At 39.3% G+C, this 25,083-nt stretch overlaps 1 protein-coding gene across 2 annotated transcripts; it reads right to left on the reverse strand.

Moving 5' to 3' along the window:
• Nucleotides 1-5,247: 5,247 nt before the first annotated feature.
• HEATR3 (HEAT repeat containing 3) lies at nucleotides 5,248-24,523 on the reverse strand. 2 transcript variants are annotated; one of them, XM_059824819.1, is made up of 15 exons: nucleotides 24,496-24,523; nucleotides 22,230-22,402; nucleotides 21,341-21,428; nucleotides 20,270-20,382; nucleotides 18,335-18,444; nucleotides 17,434-17,574; nucleotides 16,388-16,671; nucleotides 15,602-15,692; nucleotides 12,401-12,558; nucleotides 11,311-11,393; nucleotides 10,916-11,052; nucleotides 8,367-8,455; nucleotides 7,423-7,566; nucleotides 7,144-7,320; nucleotides 5,248-6,140 (listed from the first exon to the last, which is right to left on the reverse strand). In XM_059824819.1, the coding sequence occupies exons 2-15, from the start codon at nucleotides 22,274-22,276 to the stop codon at nucleotides 6,021-6,023; spliced, it is 1,782 nt and encodes a 593-aa protein (XP_059680802.1). In that variant the 5' UTR covers nucleotides 22,277-22,402; nucleotides 24,496-24,523; the 3' UTR covers nucleotides 5,248-6,020. The 2 variants fall into 2 exon arrangements, with proteins under 2 accessions (XP_059680802.1, XP_059680801.1); XM_059824818.1 differs by lacking the exon at nucleotides 24,496-24,523 and adding an exon at nucleotides 23,931-24,050.
• Between the last annotated feature and the right edge of the window lie 560 nt (nucleotides 24,524-25,083).

The following is a 25,083-nucleotide window of genomic DNA, read 5'->3' on the forward strand; positions in this document are numbered from 1 at the left end:
AACTTTTTTTTAAACATGACACAGAAAAGTGAGCATAAGTCTAATAAAGGATTTCATGTTATCCTTGAGGAGGTAACAGTAACAGAAAAAAAGACCTGTTTTTTTATTAAAAAAGCTAGTTCCGCAAAAAACAATGATTCGTTCTACACTCATAGCACATAAATGTAAGCAAGTTTTGTTGTAGGACTGAAGTCTACTAATTTACAGGATTCCTCAGTAGCCACCTTAGTCCCAAGCAAATAAAGCCAGGCCACAACACAGGTGGTGCAATACCACAAAGGCTTTAGATTAGGGGTATACCTATGGGGTATTAAAAAAGGGAACACGCACACACACACCCCAAAACCAACAAAAAAACCCCCCACTTGAATATGGTCAAAGTGATTTTTTTAATCATGACTTTGAACTTTAACTCTTTTACTTACTAAAAAGAGAACTTCTCAGAAAGGTTATTTAGAAACATCATGATTTTTCTAGCTGACTCAGCCATTCTTCAGTTAAATTCTGGAAGTGCCTTTCACTCTCTACCAAGGGGCAGGGAAGAGGGAAGAGGCCAATGCAATTTTCCTTAAAAGTTCAAAAAAAAAATTCACGTCAGAAGAGAAAGAAAACAAAGAATCCTCACCAAGATTTTTGTCAAAAAAAGGAACGCAAAACCAGGAGAAGGTATATTGAAATCCCAATGCATCATTAAAAGTGGTACAGGTATTTATGTGAGCACCTCACAACCCCAGGGCTGCATCGGGACCCTCCGTTGTGTTGAGACCACGTAGCAGCCACGATTGTTCTAACTGCATACAGATTATTGCAATGGTATCTTATTTCAGTTCACAAGGATTTTGATTTAAGCCCTTAATATAACAGTAACACAAGGAGTGCCTGACACACAGATTTGAAAGAAAGTGTCTTACTATATCCTTTGTGTGTGCAAGTCTCAAACTATGTTTTTATGTGGTCACTGAATTATGTCTGACAAAACTCCTCTTACAGAAACAAGGAACTTATGAAAAACTTCAAGTTCCTTAATCTACTGTGACAGACAGAGTTTCCAGTTTTTGCTAATTATCTTAATGTTATATATCTTAATAGTACATCCAGTGCAAACTATATTTAGATTGTTTGCTCAATTCATCTGTGCCAGAAAGGAACAATTACATTATTTTCAATTACCACCACCATTGCCTGAATTTGAATCTGCAACAGCAAATGTAAGGCTAGACATTTCTATCCAATCCTCTGGGAATGCTTTTACTGAAAATTACTTACTAAGGAAACAGAACTTGAGTTTATGCACATTTTTGGTTGGTTGTTTTAATATTTCACAAGATGTGCATTTTATTTGTAATACTTAAACTACAAACGGATTTTAAATTAATTTGTTCTCTGACACAGTTCTCATTTTGTAATTTTACTGTGTTCTGATTTTCCGATTTTTTTTTTTATATTTTCTCTCAAAATACAAACGTAAAACCAAGCCAAGCAGTACTGGTTAAAGTTATTCTTGTTCCCCTAAGATGACAATCTTTTTAAAAAAAAAAAAAAAACCATACTGTGCAAAAAATACTTCCAACACACATCACGAACCCCAAATAGTTCAACTATTGACTATAATGTGGTATACAGCCATCTTCTGAATGTCAAGGCATGATGTATAAAAAGTACTTCACAACAAATGCTTATTTAAATCTTGCCACTTGTTTCTTTTCATAAAACCACATAGCAATGATAACTCCTTATCTACACAGCTGGGATTCAACATTTTGCAGGCTGCAGAGAGGCCAAAGCAGCAGCAAATGCCACCGGTCCTACTGCTTCTGAATAGGGCGGGGAGCACACAGCCCTCTGTATACTCTGTACTTTATACCATAGACCACCTTAAATTCAGCACCTATTTTGGTATAAAATCTCAACTCAGAGCCAGATTCTGTTGTGCTCGGTGTCAGACAGGGAGACAAATAAAGCAGCAATCCATGCTTTCAAAGGATTGCAGTTCTTAATTGAAGCACAGACAGATGATGCCTTAGGGACCAGGATAAGCAGACAACCTCAGTTTCAGATACCTGTTTTGATACCAGTCTTATCTGTGTGATTACATGAACTGATAAAGATCACTTGCATCTATTTAGCGTCTATTTACTTATGCTGCACACTGTCTAGATCACTCCAATTTCTGCCACCCTCAAAGTATCTTCAAGATCTGGCTTTGCCTTTGTAGGCTCTGTCAAGGATCTGGGGTCTTCATCGCAAGCTTACCCTAAACCTATTTAAATAAACCAGTGCCAAAAAAGTCCCCATAACATTTAATTTGCACCACATCATCACTTCTGCTGCTGCCTTGATTTTTCTTAGCTGTGTCAGAACAACTTTCATAGCCCCAATCTTACAGCTTAGCTCTTCTGTACTTATAAATCTCTTCCGGTTTTAGGTCCCGATCTGACACTTCTTTAAATCACTGATAACTTGCCTTGTCTTCCATAGACAAAAGTCTTCAAAAGTCTTCCATGCTTTTCCTGTTATCTTCTATCTTGTCCCTTACAAGCAGAACGTGCTCTCTAAATTAACATACAAAATTATTACCTCTCACTCAGTCACAAGCCCTCCATTAGACACCAAGAGCAAGTTACACTAAACTGGTAGCGAGGCAGGTGCTAGAGTAAGATTTTCACATTCAGAGAAATAAAAGTATGGACATCAAAATATGCAGATGGCTGATTATTAGTAGTAACTATAATATCATAGAAACCCCAAAGGAAGATAAAGGCTCCATTTTGCTATGAGCCACTGGTGAGGGCCATAGACTTTAGCAAAGATCTTACAGCATGGGACGTTAGGAAATTACATATAAAAGCATCATTAATATTAGCAATGAAGTTAAAACAACAAAACCACCTCCCAAGAGCTACAGCTTACCCCTCTTATCAACCCAAACATATCTGGTGAGCTGGAGACAGAGCCGCCAGCTTGTCAGTGTTTCATGCCCTTAGCCAGACAGGCCCACTGAAGTGCTCCGGTCTCCTCAGATGAAACAAAGGTGAAAGGATTATTTTAGTTTTTGGATGTTAGAATTTTAGTACAAACTCACAAGAAACCAAAACGCCTTCGCATGTCCTCATTTCTCTTTCAGCTATTAGCTAGAAATGGCATGTGTACCAGAAGACAGAAGCAAATATTTTAAGCACTAAAAATCATATACTTCTGCAAGTGATATGGTTCATACTATGCACCTATCTTATTATGACACAAATTATTTTTTTAAGACATTCACCTGATTAGTGTATAGCAAAAAAAAAAAAAAAAATCCATGCATTCTTACTGCCGGAATATTTTAAGATCTAAATGACAGTCTGTCTTTTCCCTTGAAGGAAAAAAACAGCGTCCGATAGATTCCATTAAGATGATCAGGTTTTCTAGTGGATGCCCTATCTTCTATATATTTATCTGCAACTTTCAGATTCATATTTGAAGATGAAATGTTTCTTCTCATTAGTAACCTAAAAAAACCCCCTCTAAACAAAAAATAACATACTTCATTGTTCTAACAGTCCCCAGGAACCAGATTCTGACTGCTACACTGGATGTAAAATGCAAAGTCCTACACTTGGGACAGAGTAATCCCATGAAACAGAGCAGACTCTTGACTGAATGACCAAAGAGCAGCTTTGTAGAGAAGGACCCAAGGGTCCTGGTGGACAATAACCTGAAGAGAAGTCAACAGTGCACCCTTGCAGTGATGAAGGCTAACAAATAACAGGCTGCATTAGCAGGAGCATGGCCAGCAGGTCAGGAAAACTGACTAATAATGCCCTCTGTTCAGCACTCATGAGATCAAATCTGGAATACTGTGTCCAGTTTTGGGCCCTCCAGTGTAAGACACAGTAAGACAGGTCAAGCAGAAGGCCACCAAGATGCTTAGAGGGCTAGAGCACACAATGTACAAGGATGGGCTGAGGAAGCTGGGTTTATTCGGCCTGGAGAGGAGGGGAATAGAATTGTTTTCAACTAACAAATGAGGGTTATAAGAGGAGATAGAGGCAGACTCTTGCTGGTGGTGTGCAAAGGGCAAGGGGCACATTTTGCAGCAGGGGGAAGTCCTACTAAGTACAAGGGGAAAAAGAAAAAAGAAAAGTGTTCACAACAAGGGCAGTCAAGCACTGGAAAAGGCTGTTCAGAGTTGTGGTATTTCCATCCTTGGAGATGCTCAAGGCCTAGCACAACCTATCTGACTCCAAGGTAAGCCTGCTTTGAGCAGGGGACTGGACTAAGAGACCTCCAGAGATCCCTTCCAACCTAGATCATCCTGCAATTCAACATGGCACCCAGAAAATGAGAGCTGAACTTTCTGCGTGGAAGTCCTTTTAAGGGCTCCAAACAAATATTAATGCCTTTTATCAGGCTAATATTATACTATCCTCAGTGTACAGCAAGTGTAACATTGGGATTAAAATCCATGCACTGTGCAGTCTTACGCCATAATCCACCTAGCTACTCTTTCCTCAGCTGTTACACTCCAGCCCTCTTTGCTGCCTGCCTCTGCCAAATCCCAGGATAACCTTTCAAAAGCTCCGTGCTCCTCAGGACTTCTGGACTTCTCCAGGCCAGGCTCAATGGCTCTTGAGCCTTCCCGATCCCACACTCTCACTCACTCATTTGATTAGCAGGCATCGCATCACATCACACATTTCATCCAACTCCTGTAAAGTAATAGCAAGAGCAGGACTTCCAGGCATATACCTGCTTAAACTCATTGTTCACTTTCTCTTGCATTTGACAAAATACTGTATGTCAGGATTTCATAAAGTCAGTCATTTGCAAGTTTTCTGGTCAGTTCCTGAGCCTGCTTTCCAATCTAAGAGACTGAAATCTAACAAACCAAAAAAATTTGGTCTTTGTGGTTCCATACCTCACACCATGGGAAAATTTTTGCTAAAAACTAGATGCCTGTGCTAAGGCAGCATGTTAAGAGAAGAGGAGGGGAAAAAAATACCCATTTCTAAAATCAGCATAACAAAATGCTTTTGTGTTTGGTTGTGGGGTTTTTTTCCTTAAAAAAAAATACATATGAGAGGATCTCATTCACAGAAACAAAACCAAAACTTTTGATATATGGAAGTTCACATACAATCTTCATGAATCAGTGACATTTTTTGAAAATAGTTTCTGTATTTTACAGCTTAAAAATCTCTATCACAAATATTAGAGAAAGATATTTTAAGCAATTATAAAGTTACTTTAGATAATACCTCAGTATAAAAAAATACTTTTTATTAGGTTTACTACTTCCCTGAATTCAAATTCATCCTGATGTAGAATTACAAGGAAGAAAGTAAATCAGGAGACTTGATTTTCAGAAATACCCATCAAAACGAAGTAAAAACAGGGAGCTGTGTATAAGCATAGGATCCTCTTACACCGATTTCCACAGCAAAAAGATATCATACTGAATTTATCATAAATTAAACAGTTTTCTCTTCGATGAGCCTCATGAAGTAACAGATCCAAGTGCTGACAGTAATCTACACACTCGTCACACACTTCTCTTGGGAAGCTTGCCGTAAGTGCCTGTGCAATTCTAGAAACAGGTAAGAGCAAATAGCAAATATGAACATTCTGCTACTGCTCAACTCCCTGAAAAATATCTTGAGCTTTTAATTTTTATTTTTTTTTTATCTGGCACATAACCAAGAATATTCTCTAAATTACTTTTTCATGCAATTATAGTTTTCTGCCAGGATACGTGAGGATTTCTAGGCAATGACAGTGGTGCTACGTACAGACCTCACGACTGCAACAGCACATTCTTATCACTGCTAACAATCTCAAAGTATGCTATGTTTTTTGACACTGATGTGACTTTCATATTGCATCAACCCAGAAGTGTAAAAATACTGAATGTAAAAAAATGCAGTATTAACATGAAAGCAAAACAGCTCTGCTCAGTAAATTTTAGAAGTTCAAAACAGTTATATTTTTGGAAAATGTTATTCAGTAAGGGAAACCTTAGTTTAAAGTTCCTCGATGTTTCAAGTTGGGGTTTTCCCTAGTGTCTCCTGATATGCAATGAATCTTCTCAAATTCATCTTCACATTGTCAAGAACACACAGTTGATCCGTGCTATAGTTTCCTTTGCCTTCTTTTCGCATCTGTAAAACCAAAAAATACATACTTTACTAATGGAGAAGTTTCTTCTATTAGATCACCTAAAGTTTATAGTCATTGTATGTCTCCTATCAAGGCATGCTACCCATGCCTTCTGAGAACTCCGACATGTTCATGTGTGCACGTATAACTAGCAATTATTTCTACATTTCAATTTACCATAATACATCTCTGCCTAAAACGATACTACTATTGGCATGCTATTTCACTCAAATCTGAAACATACACTTATTTTCTGCAGCTTTTTATATGAAAGACCTTGCACATCTAACTAACCAAACAACTGTAGCACTGTCAGGTATGTATTTTGTGTGTATAGCACTTAGCTTTAAGACTATGAAAGTCACTCCTCAGGCTTCATCTGACTAAAGAAACAACATATTGAAGGTCATTCTCTAAGACAAGGATGTACCTAAAATTACAGTTTAGAATTTTGGCCTTGTGATTCATGAAAATACAGAATACATGATCTATTTTAATTAACCAACAACAGAACAAAAATGTCCACGTGCAATTACAGCATGTTAAAAACAAAAGATGTCAATGTAACGTCAGAAGCAACCTCTCTCCCACCAATTCAGCTGTTCTCCTCCAGAAACATCTGCAGGGTTTGGTTATTTGTGGTTTTTTGTTGTTGTTGTTGTTGGGGGGGTGGGTGGTGGTGGTGGTGTTTGTTTTTTGTTGTTTTTTTTTAACAAGGGTTCCAGAACAATGAAGTGATTTGGACATCAATAATGCTGATGGTGTAATGCAGATGTTGCAACACAGATGCTGCGCTGTTACGCTGATGGTTCCATGAACTGCAAGGTAAGTGTATTTGCTTTCCTCTAAAGCGGAATATCAGGATTCAATTACTTGTTTTCTTTTTTTTTGGTCATCTTATAAGGCCATACATTCCTGTTAATTATGTCTTCTAGCAGCCCAAATCTCAAAGCTTTAACCCACATTGTGCGTTGAGACCCTGAGCTGGCTGCATTTGATGCCTACCCTCATTTTGAACACTGGCTGAAATTCTTTCAGTGCTGGAAGCAGCTTGATCTGTACCGCCGCCTTTTCTGCTTCTTTACCATCTGCAAATACATCAAAAAGTGCATCCAAGGCTTCCCCTGCTACCACGAGAGAAGATTCCTTCATAGCAACCTCAAGAAGAAATTTTCCAATCATCTGAAATAAGAGAGAAAAATTGATTTTTCCAGCAATGCTTAAGGAAATTGAAAGTAGTATCAAAACCGTTTTAGGCTTGCAATGCAAAGTTCGCTTTTTCACCTTTAGTGTTTCAGCTGTATCTTGTCCTTTTGCCAGGACGCTGCCAGAAATTCCAAGGATGCTCACTACATTCACTCGAACACTGGCATTGCTGCTGTGAATACCAGCTTCACATAAAGCCAATAGCTGCTCAGGAGTCATACACTGTTTAGCAATGGGAAAAAAAAAAAGAAGGAAGATAGACACATTTACATGCTATGACATTTCAATCATTTGCTTTTACAGAACACTCGCAATTTTGTAAAAGAGAAACAGAGAGTCTTGTATTATCAAAACCACATGAATTCTGAAAATGTAACCAGCAAGAAAACAGTTACACTCTCCCCTTCAACTTCTTAAGATGTTTCTTCCATAATATAACCAAGGCTGTCACGAAGCTGAAGGAAAAAGTTGAGCCCAAAGGGATTTTCACAAATTTACCTAGCTCAATAGCTATTTCCAACTCATTGGAACTTATAGTACAGAAGATCATTTTTCAGTTTAAAGCCAGAAAGGACCAGCAGACCATCTAGTATTACATCATGTATAACAATGTACCATACTTCATTCCTACATTTAGCTCACTAATTCATGTCCAACCAAGATTCTAGAACGACAACCAGCTTCAACTAGATGACATCAGGAAATAATCTACATTTCTAGGTGCCAATTTACTAAATGCTTGTCATTATATCCATGTCCTACAGATACTACCTGTGGCTTACTGCTATTTTGGTTTTGAAATACCTTTCATCTGTTTACATGTTAAAAAGGAGAGATATAAAAAAGTATTCCTGTAAGGCCCATGAAAAACACAAAGAATGGATGCTATTAAATCTGTTCTTTCAGTGTTCACAGTTGCTGAAACTTAGCACTTCATTTAAATAGTTTTGTTTCAAAAACTTTCCAGCACCATCTCACATGAATTTGAATCTACGAAAGCATTTGAGTTTGAAAGCTTTTACCTGAGAGATGTTCTTTGATGCCATTGTTTGTAGGAGAGCCCTCAAAGCACTGGTTATGGCTTCCAGGAATTCTATGTCTGTAGGGAGTTCTGTAGAAGAATTGAACCCAGTTCAAAAGTTAAACAGGAAGATGAAGGATACAAGAAGCAAAGAAATACAAATTCCTTAATCCCCTAATTGTTCCTCCAGGTACTAACACAAACAGGAAGAGCTAGATTTTCAGACTGGTCTTTGTAGGTTGTAACCATAGTGATTTGTTTGAACTCAGTATTAATTGCATCTGGAGGTTAGACTACAGTTGGTCCTCATTTTCAGGCACATCCCTGGTTAAGACACTTGTGTGACCTAACGTATGGTACAAACCACTGCAGTCAGAACAGAAGCTTGAAAACTGCTATCACATGGAGGCCGTAATACAGAAACTAAGAAAACTAAGGAAGCTGGCTGCGTGCTTTAACTCCTTTCTTCTGTCTTCTAAGCAGGCTTTTTAAATGCCCAGAACACTGTACTCTTTCCAATTCATATAAAGAGCATGTTTTCTGGTGGTTTAACAACCTTTCAGAAATGTACAATTCAAACACGGCATTATTCTTATTTAACTACAAGTTCATTAATACCAGCCATCATCTTCAATATATGTTCTGCGTTTCTTGAAGCTTTTTATTTTCCTCTAATGTATTCTTATTTTCTGGACTACTCCAGATGCAGAAACTCTTGATTGTTTCATGTGTATCTCCTCCTTTCCCATGTAAGCAACTATGCCTCTCTTTCACCCTGTAAACCACAGAATTCCTTCAAAACACATGTTGGTATGTTATTAACTCTGTCTGGCAGTTTCCATTACATAGCACTTAACTATTAAAAAAAGCATGCTAACGAAAATGGATGTGGGCCATTAAACGAATTTATTAGCACCCTCTGTCTTCAGCTAGCCACTTCTCCAGTTTCATCTAAGAACTTTGACTATTGCGAAGCATAACATCTAGACCCTGAAATCTTGCAAGTTCTGCTTCTTCAAACATGAGACAAGTATTTTATGTGAACTTCCTTGCATATGTCTTCATATTTATTTTCATTTCCTGCATTTTAATTTTTCAAGCACTACACTCCCAGTGATAATGTTCCCATAGACTGATCACATGCTTTTAATGACACCGAGAAAAAAGTGTGTTTTGCAGGCAGATGCATTTTCAAGCATTAATGCAGTGTCATACTACACACTACAGTGAGCAAGAACTACATACACTGCATTTGTGGCTACAAATGAAGATGCTTGAAGGAAGGGAAGAAAACTGAGCTTTTCAAGCTTCTAAGAGACAAGAAATGACAAAGCCTTGCATATGCTAGACTTCAACAGATCTGTCTTAGGAAAAATGTTTTCTGAGAATTTTGAGAATTGGCAGGCTTTTCCAGCCTCTAAGAATATCTCTTATTTTTTGAAAAGCCATCATCACTGACCTTAAAACAAAAACAGATTATCAGAATAGTCTGAATGAAGCAGCCCATCAGGGAACCAGATCATCAGCTTGGAATCATTTTGTTGCGTTTTTTTTTTAATCCTAGTTCAGCTTCTCTAGTGTCAGTAACAGAGATAATAGCATAAGTAGTCCAACAGTATTATTGGAATGATGCTGATCTCACACGTAAAATTACAGGAGGTAGTTAGAAATACTAACTGCTGCGTATCTACACTAGACCATCCAATGACACTGATACTAGCAGATCTATGGGGAATCCATCACAGCATCTCTATGAAATAATGTGCCTTGGAGGAACTACAGTGGATACATTATAGTGTTTACCAGGATAGAACTGATATTCTAAAATGTATTTTTAGGAAAATGAAATTTATTGCCCTCTCCATTGAAATCGAACCACCACCACCACCATAACAAAGTTAAGCGGCTTTAATATTTAGTCATAAAAACTTTGCAAATTTTCTTGTTACAAATATATTTTCAATAAAGCTATGCAATCATATGCATAAAGCATATCCTGGAGACAAGGGAGCTGCTATCTTTCCTACTGTAATAAGCATATGCATTCTGGAGATTTTTGCAACAACCACCTTTGTGATAATTTCATAAGATTCGTAGAAAAAATTATGTGAAAGACTGTGCTAGATACCCCTTTTTTTTCCCCCATATGTCTATTTAGGCTAGTTTGCACATTTAAAATGAAAATGTCCCGTCTTCTTCATGATTTGTCTGATTCATGAAGAACTGCTATTATCACAAATACGATCAAGCAAGCAGTTCTGGTCTCACAGCAAGGCAGGATTCATCCACTAAGTTAGTGACTTTCTGCAGGCGCACACACAGATGTAAAGCACATTCCTGCATTAGGAGCATACTTGCTCAAGATGCAATTTGGATAAACACATCTTATCAAGATACACTGTTTTGGCAGCACAGCTCCAACATTCAGTATCCTTACTTTGAAAGGCCAAAGGGATAAAATTAGTAGTAAAACGGCATTAAAACTTAACAATGTACATGGCTACCTTACATCTGTATGAAATAGATCAGCAAGCCCCCTTGACATCTTACCCGTTTTAGAAAAGACTAGCTGCGAGAGATGCTGTGCAAGGGACTGAAGTGCCGAAGCTCCTCCGAGACAATCCACATCTGACACTAACAAAATGCTATGAAGACATGTTAAAGCTCTACACTGCACTGCATTCAGTCTGAAACAAACAAAAAATGCACTTAGCAGATCTCTTTGAAAAACAGATGTCAAAACACAAAGAAGGATCTTGAATTAAATAAGGCTGTGATCTGGTGTGCAGTTTACACAGACATTTTTATATCTTTATTCAAAATCACGTATCAGATCTGCCATTGTCCAGATCTTAAAAGCAACCCAAAGATGGACAATCCTTCTAACAGTTCTAAAACAACTGAATATACATGAAAAATAGTAAGAGAGACAATGAAATTCCTACTTTTTAATCAATGGTTTCCAAGACGGATTGTGCATACAGATGTCTAGAGCATCACTCTTCGGAAAAGCAGTTTTTTCAAGAATCTGGGAAGGGGAAAAAGAAAGGTTTAGAAATAAAGCTTTTTCTTTTTGTTTGGGGGGAAGACTGAAATTTTAGCTTAACATCAAACAGATACTTCAAACTACACATTAGAAAGCTTTCCAAATAGCAAGCGTCTCACCTGCTAAAAATGCCAGAATCTTCCTCAATCACTCAAATGGTGCAATTCAACACTGGGTTTAGCATAGCGTATTTTAAGTATCCAACTGTACTGAACAAAAGGTGATTTTCTAGGTCTCCGCTATTCATTTTTATTTAGATCCTTCTTCTTACAGATTCCACTACAGAATTTTCAGACAGCTGCAAGTCTAAAAGACCTTGCCATGAAACTTAGATTACTTGCTATTAAGTACAAAAAGCCTTGAATCATCTTGCACCTTTATGCCTTGGGTCAGAATTCTACCGTGCTGCTAAACTAGTATAATAACTGATTCAAATGACAAACTTCATCTTTACAACCCCAAATAAGAATGAGCAAAACTCTTAAACAAGAACATCTGAATTCTTGTCAGTGTCAAATATTGTACTTCAGACACTATGTATAAAACAGGGGGAAAGAGGAAACTAGCACTTTTTCAGTGCTGACTGTTGCCATTCACATACATTACTTCCACCTCACTTAGCTAATACGTAAATCTGGCAGTCATGCTTCTACTCAAAGTTTCCTTTCTTTTTGCAGGTAATCTTTTTCATGTCCAAACCAAGGAATAACCTTCGTATTTTGGAAAAGCCAAATTAAAAAAAAAAAAAAGCACCAGACTTCTGAAACACATGAACCTTCTATTCCCACTTACATGGAGAAATTATTTAGGTCAAGACAGCTCATGTGATGATGCTCCACCTCTAGACCAAAAAAAGTGAAGCTAAACTGATTAAAAAAAAAAATATTCATTTTCTCCAGATGGATTGGCATAATTTGTTTGCCTAACGTGGGACACAAATCAGGCACAAGGGAAAGACTGTACCATGTGCTGGAAATAGAAGACAATACCTTCTTTGGAATGAGGTTGTTCAGAAATGCTGAGTTAACCTCATCAGAGAGGCACAGGGGTGACATTAGCAGCCCGCCCCCCTCATTGTATGAGTTTTCCATAAACAAGTCACTTTCATCACTGCTGGAGAGTTCTTCCCATTCGTCATCAGAGGGATCTGAGAATAGAAGACAGACTCGTAACATCACTCATGCAATAGGTATCCTACTTCTCAACTAAACTTGGCTCCAGCTCTTGGTTTAGGAGTCTTTAAGCTCTTGGTCTCCAATGAAGTCCGCACAAAGTGCCATTAAGTCACAGTTGTAAATACTGTACTACTTTATTTTAAATTGTTTTATTTTAAAAAACTATTTATTTTATATTCAGTCAGGCAACAAATATTCTTATGAGAGAGGTTCTTCATACACGGGTACTTCATTCTCTGATATTAACTATGATTCACTTAAAGATATCAAAAAGGTATAGAAGAAACATTTCATAAAGCATTTATTAGGATTTTAACTGGGATTGTACCATTTTACTTTTTGAGGTAGATTCAAGCATGCAAATACACCGGTTTAACTTAACTCGTTTACTAACTGCAATCAGTTTAAGCCAACTCTTTCCTCTGGCAACACTGAAGCCAGACAGATGCCTTCTGACTGGGCAGTAACCAGGATGGATGAAGATGTTACTGTCTCCACAGCAAGACCAGTTGAAAGGAAATGACGCAGCAAAACACGCCAAAACAAGCCAAAGCAAGCCAGATCATCTCTGTTAGCCATTTCAGGCAACATATTTTAAGTAAATTAAACTACATTTATACTTATAAACCTGAACTAGGTTATACTTGGATGATTTACTCCACTAGCAGATCTGTAAGGGCAGACATGGTGAGAGCGGTTGAAGTAGTGTTACCAACCGGCACAGCTACTGTAAAGTGCATAATCTGTCCATGGCTTAAGGCGGACTTGGCCTGACAAGCACAAGCTAAGCCCATCATTTATATTTAAACTGAGATATCTATGTCCACAGGGTTTACACTGATTTATCTAAAGTTGTTTTAAACCTGGTTACATTTTAACTGGTATGACACTGGTGTTTACGCAAGTCCTGAGTCTACAGGTTGGACTGATCCCCCTCACTGACAGGTGAAAGCTCTGCCTGCTTACATAGGTCAGGATATTTAACTACTGTGACAAAAAAATATCATATTCACCCTCAAGTAATTTTGTCTGACAACAGAGATTCACATGAGATCTAGGTACTGTAGTAACTACGGTAGCAGCCATGCACTTTTTCTCTGGCAAAAGGTAAACGAATTCACTTAAAATACAGCAAGAAAGGTCTAAATGAACGCATTTCACCTGCGCTGTGCAGCAGCTTAAGAATTTATTTGAAGATGATGACTACTGTTCATCTGATGCAAAGTAACTCATCAGGCTGTGGTAACCTGATCACACAGGCATCTTTTGCTTATGATAATATCCAATTAATTCTACAGCCATAATATACTAGTGTTAATAGCCTTTTCATGAGAAAATGGTTGTCTTATGCTTTACTAACCCACAGTAGCAACAAGCATGAAAACAAAGCAGACATCCCGCTTTCAGTCAGTCTCTTGCCTCTTCTAAAAAAAATACCATCTGCATCTTTACAAAGCAAAGAGAACAAAAATCTCCTTTGAAAATTAAATTATAACCATATGAGCTGACTATGCAATTCAGCAACAACAAATCGTACGTTCACAGTGAGTGACCAGGGCAGAGCAGAAACCAGAGTCTGGAACATTAGCCCATAATTAAGATCAGGTTTCTCATAATGTTCTTGGAAATACAGAAGTATTTTCAATACTTCTTAACCAGCGCTGGTAACCTACGAACTACAGACTGGACAGCAATGCTGGAGTCTCCTGGATTCCCTCCTGTGTCCCTGTTAAGGGGAGAGCGCTCTGCTTCTTCCAAACGCTGGCTAGCGTTCAGTAAAACACGTCTCTTGCCAGCCTAGTCGTTTCCCTCAGTTCTGTGGCAAGCTGAGTGTTTCTATGAACTCAGCATAATGGCTAAAGCTATTTTAGTCCTCAAATAACTTGAAAATTAAATGAACAGCTGCCTCTGGATTCCTCTTAATTTCTACAGACTATGTTTCTGTCTGCCCATTAATGGGTAAAGTACTGTAGTGAAATACAACACAATCAACCTTACATTACACTGAGTGAATGGCAGAATATGCAGCTTATCCACAAGAGATTTTCCAATTAAAGGGGAGAGCTTATGAATTACAGCTCATTAGATGAGAAATGCAGTTATGAAATGAGCTTCATATACTAGGTGCAGAATTTCCTTGTGCTGTAAAAGAAAAAAAAAATCACCAGTGGGAATATCTGGGTATTACTGTGGATTTTATTAGAATCTGAAAGATTTACTTAGAAAGCTATCTCCTACACCATTACTTTTGCATCACGCTCACAAACTGTACTTGCAATTACAATTTTCAGGTTTTGGAGGAGTTTTTTGAGGTTTTGGGGGGTTTGTTTGTTTCTTTTAAACAGAATCTGAGAATCATTTATTTGTTTTCCTGAAGATTTGGAGAAAAGCTATGAAAACTGAGTATCAGAGCTCACAGAAGATACAGATTATCTATTTCCTACTCCCCCCAGAGGAACAGCCTTTCTTTCTCCTCCAAAAAAGCTCATAAAAGGTGGAACTCTGAACAACCTAAATCTGCACTGCTGCCAGATTTGCATACAAAAGCTGCCTCTCCTCCTTCTTTTGCAACACTTGTAGTATCAAACCTAAATCAAAACTAGAAGATTTATCGGCTTTAAAAAAAATGATGCCCCAGTCCTGCAACAGGATTCACACCCATACTGTATCAGATGAACACTCAGACCATGCTCTAACTGAAAAAATAATTTGCTTTAATACTTTTTAGGAAGTGTCTCTTTGGCACGAGTGCTTTTTTGTTTGTTCTTAAATGTTGGCACATGCAGCATCATGCAAAAAATACGTAAGAGATAGAAATTATTTAAATGAAAAAAAAACACTTAAATTAGCAATAAAAATTACAATCCATCTGCCCCCTAGATGAGGGTATCAGGGACAACAAGTCTATGTGCATTCACCCTTAAAAGCTAAGATCACCAAACAGCAACCTAAACATGACCTGTTCCAGAAAAAAAATGTACCACAACACTTGCAGCGGAAGAGATTCCTACAAACCTTCACTGCAGCACATATTAACAATGATTTCCAGAGCAGTCTGCTGAGCCATCAGTAAAGCCGTCACTTCTTTCAGTTCCCACTTATCTGACTAAAAAAGAAATATATGAACCAAATTTAATTTTGTAAAACAACATTTCAGTGCAATTTAAAGTACCCAGGCTGTCAGTTAAAAATACAATCCAGCCATTTCCTCTTCTCATCCCTCCCCATAAAAAAAACCAAAAAGGGCAAACAAAACCAAGAGGCAAACAAAACCTATCATCTTTCTGCTGGATGCTTCAGAGTAAATTTTACCTTTAAGAAATGCCACCTGCACTCAAGTTGTAACAGAAAAGATTACCTAATGTTAGCTAAAGCCCTAACATTCATTTCTGTTATTCGTTTCATGTACGCAATAGCGAATGCATTCATTAACCTCTGTGTCATCTCCATTCACAACTGAATGGTTACAACCATTAAGTGTCACTTGCCTTATGGCAGAGATCAGAACTTCCTGCAGTAGCTACAGGGAGAAGTGTCCAATAAACCTATACCTTCCACTAGAGGAAAAAAATGGAAATGCGCTTTCCTGATGTGCTGTGCAACTTCCTCACATTTGAAGAAGCTGAGCTGAAATTCTCCATGCTCAGCTTTGAAGTTTTAGCTAAAATAGTCAAGCCATTCGGGAGTTAGGATTAGTAACACTAGTAAGTAGCTACTCCAGCTAACATTCAGTCAAGACTAGCCAGGTGCTCAGCCAAATGCACTAAGCTCTCCATGAGCGAGCCAGCCAGCCACACTTACTGGAAGTAGGTCCGAAATGTCATTTTCTCTTCTGAGTTTGCCTTTTGGTATTTCTTCCATGTCATCATCTTCACTCAAAACACAGTTGTCTATAACATCACTCACGTTTTCCTCAGTTTCTGCCTCCACAGCAAGTTTTAACCTGTTTTTTTCAGCTTCATTCATACGAATAATTGTTTCGCCAGCATCTATTGCTAATGATTCTGAAAAAATCTTCAGGATTGCATTAACCATGCTTCCCAGGCTGCCTGGTGGAATAGTATCCTTGATATTCCAGATAGTGCCTAAACATGAGATAGTGGAAATATAAAAATCTGTTAAAATTCTCAATTCCCAGCTCTGTAACAGCCATATATTTTGTAAGTTTCTGCCTCCTCTTGTTAAAATACTCAGTGCTTAAATTTCAGTATGAATGTTCTAGTCTTTTCTCTACAGTCTTTATTTTTTTTCTGGTTAGCATTTCATATGCTAATCTGTAATAGCTACGTTATGCCCACATCTTAAGTAAATTTCAGCGTGTAAGGACATACAGAATATTTATGCGGAGCAATCCTGGTGACACTTCTTACCTGTGATAACAATTCCACATAAGATAACCATTTTCTAAGGATTCTCAAAATTAAACTAATTTATTACACTCCAGTATCAAAAATCACCATGGTTGAGCATTTGAGGTGGAAAGAAGAATGCAAAGTAGAGAATCTGAGGTAAAAACCTACGCCTATTAAGATCAAAACAATTCTTGTACTACTTATTGACTCGTTTCACTGTTGAAAGCCAAATGAACAGTTACAATGCGTTATCACACTGAGCAGGTACTGAATTCAGAATCAAGCATTTAAGACAGTTTTAAAACTAATTGCAAATATTTGGTTACTCCAAAACACAATCCCAAGAGGCAGAAATAACCTCATAAATCATCTACACAGGCTTTGTCCAGGGATGTCCAGACCATACCAGAGAAGACTAAGCCTTCTCTCCTTCCCACCCTCCTTTACCTGCCGTGCTCTCCATCACAAAGCAACAAATGCCCTCGAGCATCATACCTGCTATCAGTGTTCTCAGAAGGATATGTTTCATTGTGCTCTCTGGACACAACATCACGGTTTCCAATACTTGTTGTGCAGAAGCATTGAATGAAGAAAGAATATCTGGATTATCTTCCGTCACTGCCTGCAAGCAGTTTGCTGCAGCAAACAACAACAAAGATAATTAACAAACCCAATAGTAGCTTTCACTCTCCTAATGAAAAAGCATTATCTTCCTGAAAGCTGGAGTAATGAAACAGACACAGGAAAAAACATTTCATGCAGCATCATGTTGTAATGGTATGACACTGTCCTTCACAAACTGTGTTTTAGATTAAAAGACATTCTCTGGCAAACCTGTACATAGAACAGGTGAGGACAGTACCACATCAGGCATGGGACTAGCCATATTAATTTCAGCTACGCAGAATTTCATTTCTCCATTGTATACTGACTAGGGAAAACACCAAAAAATGTTGCGAGCACATAAACTTGTAAGACCATTATAAGACTACAGCAACAATGCTACTCATAAAAACATGTTGAAAGTGATAGGAGTTGTTTGGGATTTTTTTTAGATGGACTGTGTCTTTTGCTCTACAAATTAAACCCTTCATTACCAAAACCAGAAAACAAAATGAAAAACACAGCGTCCGTCTAGAGCTTTCTTTCCACAAAATTTTTCCTCAAATGTAACCATCAATAAGCCATTCTCCTTTGGACTGAAAACAAGCACAACAGATGTCAACTTCTGAACGATATACTGTTCAGGAAGGAATCTGAAGTCTTACATTCAGTGCAAAGTTTAAGTAAGGCTAATGCAGGTGCATTATGCAACGGATGTGACATCAGTGTTACATTCATATAGTAAAGAAAAAAAATAATCTTTAAATCCTTATCTTCTCTTTTTACCACTTACCTACTGATATAGCCAGATCCACATTCGTGGAAAATTTCTTCATGTAATGTAACACATCCTCCAGACATCCTTCTTTATTGAATATGGATACTGCGGTATTGTTGCATTCACTAATGCATAAAAAAGATTAATAAAACACTTTTCACAGGAAAAAATTACTGTAACAACATTTTAAGTAACATGTACTCACTATTACGCACATTTTAAAAACCTACCAAGGAATTACACATTAGCCAAAGAGCTATCCTTCGTTATCGAGGCTATGATCAACTCTATGTAAAATGGAGAAAGAGAAGCTGCAATACCCCAGACACCTTTGAGGAAAGCTGGCTTCTGCCAGCTGCTTCCTCACACACAGTATTCAGGAATTTATTTGGGAGTTTATTTGTGAGCCTAAGTACAGTCTCATGCAGACAAAGACAGCCAGAGCTCAAAGGCAGCTTATCGCTGCAGGCTGCAAGTCAGCCCACGGCTTTCTGCAGCCATGGAAGACTTCATCCACAAACCCACTGACAACGGAGCGGGCTGTTGCCTCTCACATCAATATTCGCTTACTCCAGAAAATGACTGCTCTTAACATTTAGAAAAGCATGCTGAATCAATGCTAAATGTGACATTTCAGTTAATTATCTAATAGTGGGATTTATGTTTCTTCAAGTTTTCACAGCTATTCCCATTTTTAAACTAATATATTGATACAAGATAAATTCAAATTAAAAAAGCATGTGACCTAACTAGCTACAAGGGTCTTCAAAAATTTACTTTTGAAAATACTATGTCTCAGCATCAATGCCAGCCCTGATTTTATCAGTACCAAACTTAGCAATGAAGTCAGCAGTTCACAGTCGTTGCCACAAAGTTCAAAATACAGAAGTGATTTATAGCACACTTAATTATTACAGTTCCTGTTCCAAAGCACTTATGTCTACAAAAGCAATAAAAAAACCCGAACACAAAACATTGTTGAGTCAGAGTTACAAAGGGTCATGTATTCTGTGTAAGGTGCTGAGCAAGCAGTTTCTGTACTGTTCTAGATTCCAATCCCTAAAAAATAAACCAATTTACAAATAAGGCCTCAAGCCAGCAGCCATACCATAGAGACAGACATAGAGGCAGCTCCTGAAATACTGTACAGTACAAAACAAAAATTCTGTATGGACCAAAGCATATAATGACGTGGAGCTGTTTCAAAAGAAAAGAAACAACACAAAATTCAAGGCGAAGTTTCAGAACAGGTTTGTATCACTTCAATGTTTATAGCCATTTCTGTATTAATAGTGTTGCCATTGCTCTTCCTTCACCTGGCGTTTCCAATGTAAACTGCTAATTGAACAATTCACATTCTTTGTCACATAATTAAGTAGATTTGTATCAATGCCTCAGTCACTAAGGGATAGTTTGCCCAAACATTTTAATACTAACTTTTGGGATGACCTGCAGAGGGAAGAAACTAGTACAAAACCTCCTCATATTCCCAGAGTACTGGAGTCCACCGATGAGAATTTACTTTTCTCCATCTCCCATATCACAATAAGGATCAACAGGAATTGCATGCAAGACCCCACAACCCAAACTGTACAGGAGACTATGACAGAAGACGTTCAGAAAACAGTATCAGAACTTAGGATGATCAATAGAAAAAAAAATTTTGTCACTCTCCTAAAACTAATGACCAACTTTGGGCACTTATAGAATCCTTCACGTACAAAAGTAATTCATGGTAGAAGATAAACTTGTATTTCAGCTCAGATGAGGGCTTGCCATTTATTAAGCAAGGCACACATAGGAGCAACACAATCAGAAATCAGAATCAGCAACTAAATACATTTTCCCATGCAAGGGCAGTAATTTCTTTTCTGCCTCAATTACCATGCTCTTTTTCAGGAACAATTTCATTTAGCTCTTCCAGAAGGCCAGTGTTTACACAGCACTTACCATACATTCCACAGCAAATTAATAGCCTCATTGGCTATGTCTTCAATATAATTTTTGTTCACCTCTCTGCATTTCTTTGGAGAGAGCTGGTTAGCATCTAGTCCAGTGCTACACTACAACCAAACAAGAGACCCAGGGTTGGGAAACAAACAAGCCAAGACGAAAAGCAAAAACTTAAAACATTAGCAGCAGAATGAATGGAGAGATCTCTCCTGAAGCGTTTATTACCAGAAAACCTGACTAGTTTCCTACTCTTTATGAAAACTGGGCCACAATGGAATTGAATAATTAGTATTTTTTTTTTCTCTTGTAGAAAGACTTACAGTACTTGCTTTGCATTTAATAGTCTTCAGAAGCATTTTTTAAAATAAAGAAATACCTAGCAATTTTAGACCCTGAAATGCTGTTTCTTGCTAATACAGTCTGTATGCAGTTTTCAACAGTTCTTTCTAATCATAAAGATGAATTCAGCTAATATCTTGCTGTGCTTTACAATAATGCTATTACCCATATTTTAAAATGGGGAAGAAACATACAGAAAATGATGGTATTGCTCAAGACTGCTCATACAAAGACAGCAGGTGACAGAATTCAATGCAATTTCCAAACTGCACTGCAACACCTGGACCAAACAAAGAATAGGTATTCGGTACAGATTATTCTACAATAACAGTAACTACCCAACTTTAAATCCAAGCTTTCATTTAGACAAAACTGTTTACCAAAAAAACCTCACTAGAATAATGTTGCAACATAAATGTTGGATCTGGATCTTACAGAATAGACTTGTCTTGACTGACATTCCAGACCCAAAATCTCCAGACTGTTTATGGAAAAATCATCCTAGGCAGCAAACCTCACCACGGACCCAAGTTAGCAGGTCAGGAGACAGAACCAAGTAGTTTGAAATCTCTGGAATAATTTTTGTACTATTAAACCTACTGAAATATTCTTTTAAAAGCTCTTTCAAATATCTTATCTTGATAATAGCTACAAAAACTGAACTGTTTTTGAAAATGGGATAATTCAATGGCTAGATCAGTTTTAAAATCAGAATAAAAATAAACACACCTCTTTCAGAAGTGCGACAAGGGGTGTCATGATGTCTTTTGTCACCATGTCATCACAGACTTCAAATCCTCCACAAGCACTCAGATTTCTGGGAAAAAAAAAAAATGCTTTGGATCAGATACAACACCTTCCAGGAATGTTTCAGAAAAAAACCAGGCACTCAATATTCTTCTGTAAAGGTTATGGTACTTTTTGTTTTAAAATCAATTTGCTTAATCAGTAACTTTAGTCTTCTACCTTCCTAACATAAAAGAATAACTTCAGTGTCAGGAAAAAAAAAAAATTATTTTCACTTACTTGTCTAGCATAACTAGAAAGATAATCTGTACTAAAACATGACTTCTGTCAAGTATTACTCAGTGTAAGATACAACATGAATGTTATCAGTATTAGCATTACGTTTTTGTACAAGTACAGCAAGCTGTAGGTCTGACCGCAGAATACCAACTCAGAATGATGCTGTTTAATATTTAGAAGTTTCTCAAAAAGCCAGCTATGTGCATTCTCTAACTAACCCACCGCTCCTACAGAGTTATCAAGACACAAATGCCATACTAACAACATTCATGTTATCTGTATTTCTTCACGCTACTGGTTTGGCTTTTTCCCCTAACATAAGGATGGAAAACAGCGCATTCCACTAGGAGTAGATAAAATGGTTGTAACTAACTTAAACCCTGCTCCTGACGTTAAAGTCTCATGGCAGCATACTGGAGCAAGAAAAGCCCCTCTCTCAGGGACTTCGACTGATGTAAGCTTACTTACTCAAAACAGAGTTAACGCAAGAGAGGCTGGCATTCAAGTTCATCGCTTTTAGCAGCAAAACCCCACTCTTTTGTTTACCATGCCAGGAGTCTCTCATTCTAACTGAATATTAACGATTGCTTACCGGAGAGCACCTGCAGCTGTCTCGCGAACAGCTAAACTGTGGTCCATCAACAACGGTCCTAAACACCGGACAACGTCTCTCTGCAGAAAGGCTGGGATTACATGCTTCTGCTGCAACAGCTTGGAAATACTGGCACAGGCATACTCTCTCACTTCAGCACTTGGATGCTGCAGCTGGGGAGAGGCAAACAGGGCAGATTAGGGGTGAGGGAAAAGGTAGCTAGAAGTTTTTATTGAGTGAAAACCTTGATCTGCCTTTTGATTTGCAGGCCCAGCACTGTAGCTCCTGTTTTACTGCTCCTGAATGGAATCAAGAGCTTTTAACTTCCATGGAAGCTTATAAATCTTTGCCTAGGTTGTGTGTATTAACTATATGACTAGATAAATACTATTCTGGGTGTTTAACAAGAGAGCCATAGTTCAGATACAGATTTGACACTAGTGGGCACTGGCAAGACCTTGTATCTGCTTTTGATTATCATGTTTTAAAAAAGGACAAAACTGGGAAGAAAAAATACCATCAAGGAGGTATAACAGACATAGCATATGACAACTTGAAGAAAAACTGAAGAATCAAAAAATATAAAAAACCACAATAACCTTTACACTAAAACCATCTGCTTAAAGACAAGGAGCAAGCATTCTCCGAGTCCACAAGACAACACTGACTTATGCTGTAATGGAGGTTTAGGTAAGATGTAAGAATTGCAAACCATAAAAATAATAAAACAGCATAAGTGCCTGTCCTGGAAGGTCATGGAGTTTGCTGAAAACCTAATAGAAAAGACAAACATCTGTTGAAGAGCAGAACGGAAAAGATTGGCACATCAGATCCTGCCTCACTGAAACTGACAGAGGTCTCTCACCTCATTCTCAGCTGTGCATTTTATCTTTTTTTTTTTTTACTTTTTTTTTAAGACTAAATAGGTTAATCCAGTAGCATAATCAAGCAGTGAATTGTTCAGTAGTTCCGTTAGGTGAAGTGAACAAAGGGGATTTATTTACCTAAAGGAAAACAGATTTTTACTTCTGATTCTAACGTCACATGCGCAGGAAGAGGTTTAAACTAGTTTTCATCTGTAATACTTAAACCAAAACCAGGAATGTGGCCAACAAGTGGCCAAACCCAGCCTTTTTCAGCATTTTCTATCAGTTACTTCTTACGCGTGGATCTTGGCCTCATTGCTCTGGCTACCTGAAGGAAAACTCTCCAGGCGGGTAGACCGAACCCAGGCACTGCAAGAACTCCTTCAAAGCCCCTCCCGGGACAGGGGGCTCAGAGCAGCCTCCCGCCCTGCCCCAGCCCCTCTGAACCGGTCAGGAAGGGGAACGAGAGCCCGGACGGGTGCCGGGCCCGGGGGCGAGCAGAGAGCGGCAGCAGCTGCCGGCCCGCCGCCGCCCCTCCCTGCCGAGCCGCCTGCGGGCGCAGCCGTGACGCCGGAGAAGCGACGCGGCGCCGGCATCAGGGACGGGCGGCGGCGGACGTCCCGCACGGCTCCTTCCCGCGCCCGAGGGCGGGCGGGCGGCACCGCTCCCGGCCGCTCGCCCGACACCGCCGGGGAGGGCCGAGACCACGCTCCACCCCCACCGCAGCGGCGGGCACAGCCCCCACCGGGCCGGGCCGCGGCTGCCGGGGCTGCCCCGCTCCCCCGGCCCCGAGCGGGGGCCGCGCCGAGCGCGCGCCTCCGCTCCCCGCCCGCACCTTCTCCAGCAGCTCCGCGGCCGGCTCTTCCTCGGGGCTGCCCTCCCCGTCGCGGCGCTGCTCGGGGCCGGTGGGGGAGAAGGGGGCCCTGCGGAACCGCCGCGCCCGGCTCTTCCCCATGGCTCCGCGGCCGCCGCGCCGCTCGGCGCCGGCGCACCCACGTGTGCGCCCCCGCGCAGGCGCGGCCGCGGCCCCGCCGCGCCCCGGCCCCGCCCTCGGCCCGGGCGGCTGCCCCCGCCCCCGCGCCCCTCCGTGCCCGAGGCCCGCTCGCTGCCAGGGGACGCGCCTTCTCGCTACACACGGAGCGAAGCGGCAACGCCGTCCTCGGCAGGCCCGCAGCCCGGCTCACCGACCCGGCAAGCACCGCCAGCAAGATCAGCGAAAGGCCTTCTGTGCTGGGCGAAAGGGGCGCAACTTGCCCCGGCAGCCCGGCAACTCAGCCCAGGCATCAAGGTATCCTTACGTGTGTTCAAGGACATGATGTCCACTCCCCATGTTTCCCCCCAGGTCAAAAACTCAAACGAGGAAAACGTGGAATGAAACAATTTCCTCTAACAGCACTTACAGAGGCAGGATTGACCTGTAGGATGGAAAACTGGAAGGACTTTCTCTCTGGTGCCAGTATCCTAGATTGTAAGAACCACATCAAATATGGGAAATGTTGGTCCGGTATGAAAGTTACAGACTTCAGCTATAAACTTCTGAAGTTCTTCTGTGTTCATTTCAGATCTGTATTTGCACAGTACAAAAGAAGATAACATCTGTTTATACAAAGAATTTATTTTATACACTTTAACCTACAAAATATACAGCAGTTAAAAAGAATGGATGGGCAGAAGACTTACTGGAAAAATTACAGGAGACAATTCTTAATGTCTCAACTGACAAAGTTCCATCAATAGGCTGCCTTTAAAAGCCTATCTACGTTGTCGTAGGAGTTACTGAAGTTGCAACAGCTTTGCAGTTTTAGTCAATTAAAAGTTTGAAACGATTAAAAAGGCACCATGAACAACTTCAACTCTTAAAACTCTTTACAATTTCAGCTATTCAGAAGTTACACTTTATGCATGTAACACCCACACCTCGTTTTTAACACTCTGAATAACAAAGTCTGTTATTTTGTTGTGGCACTCTATTATTTTCTTCACCAAAT

Source organism: Gavia stellata, chromosome 15 (genome assembly GCF_030936135.1).
Source record: "Gavia stellata isolate bGavSte3 chromosome 15, bGavSte3.hap2, whole genome shotgun sequence".
Classification (NCBI taxonomy): domain Eukaryota; kingdom Metazoa; phylum Chordata; class Aves; order Gaviiformes; family Gaviidae; genus Gavia; species Gavia stellata.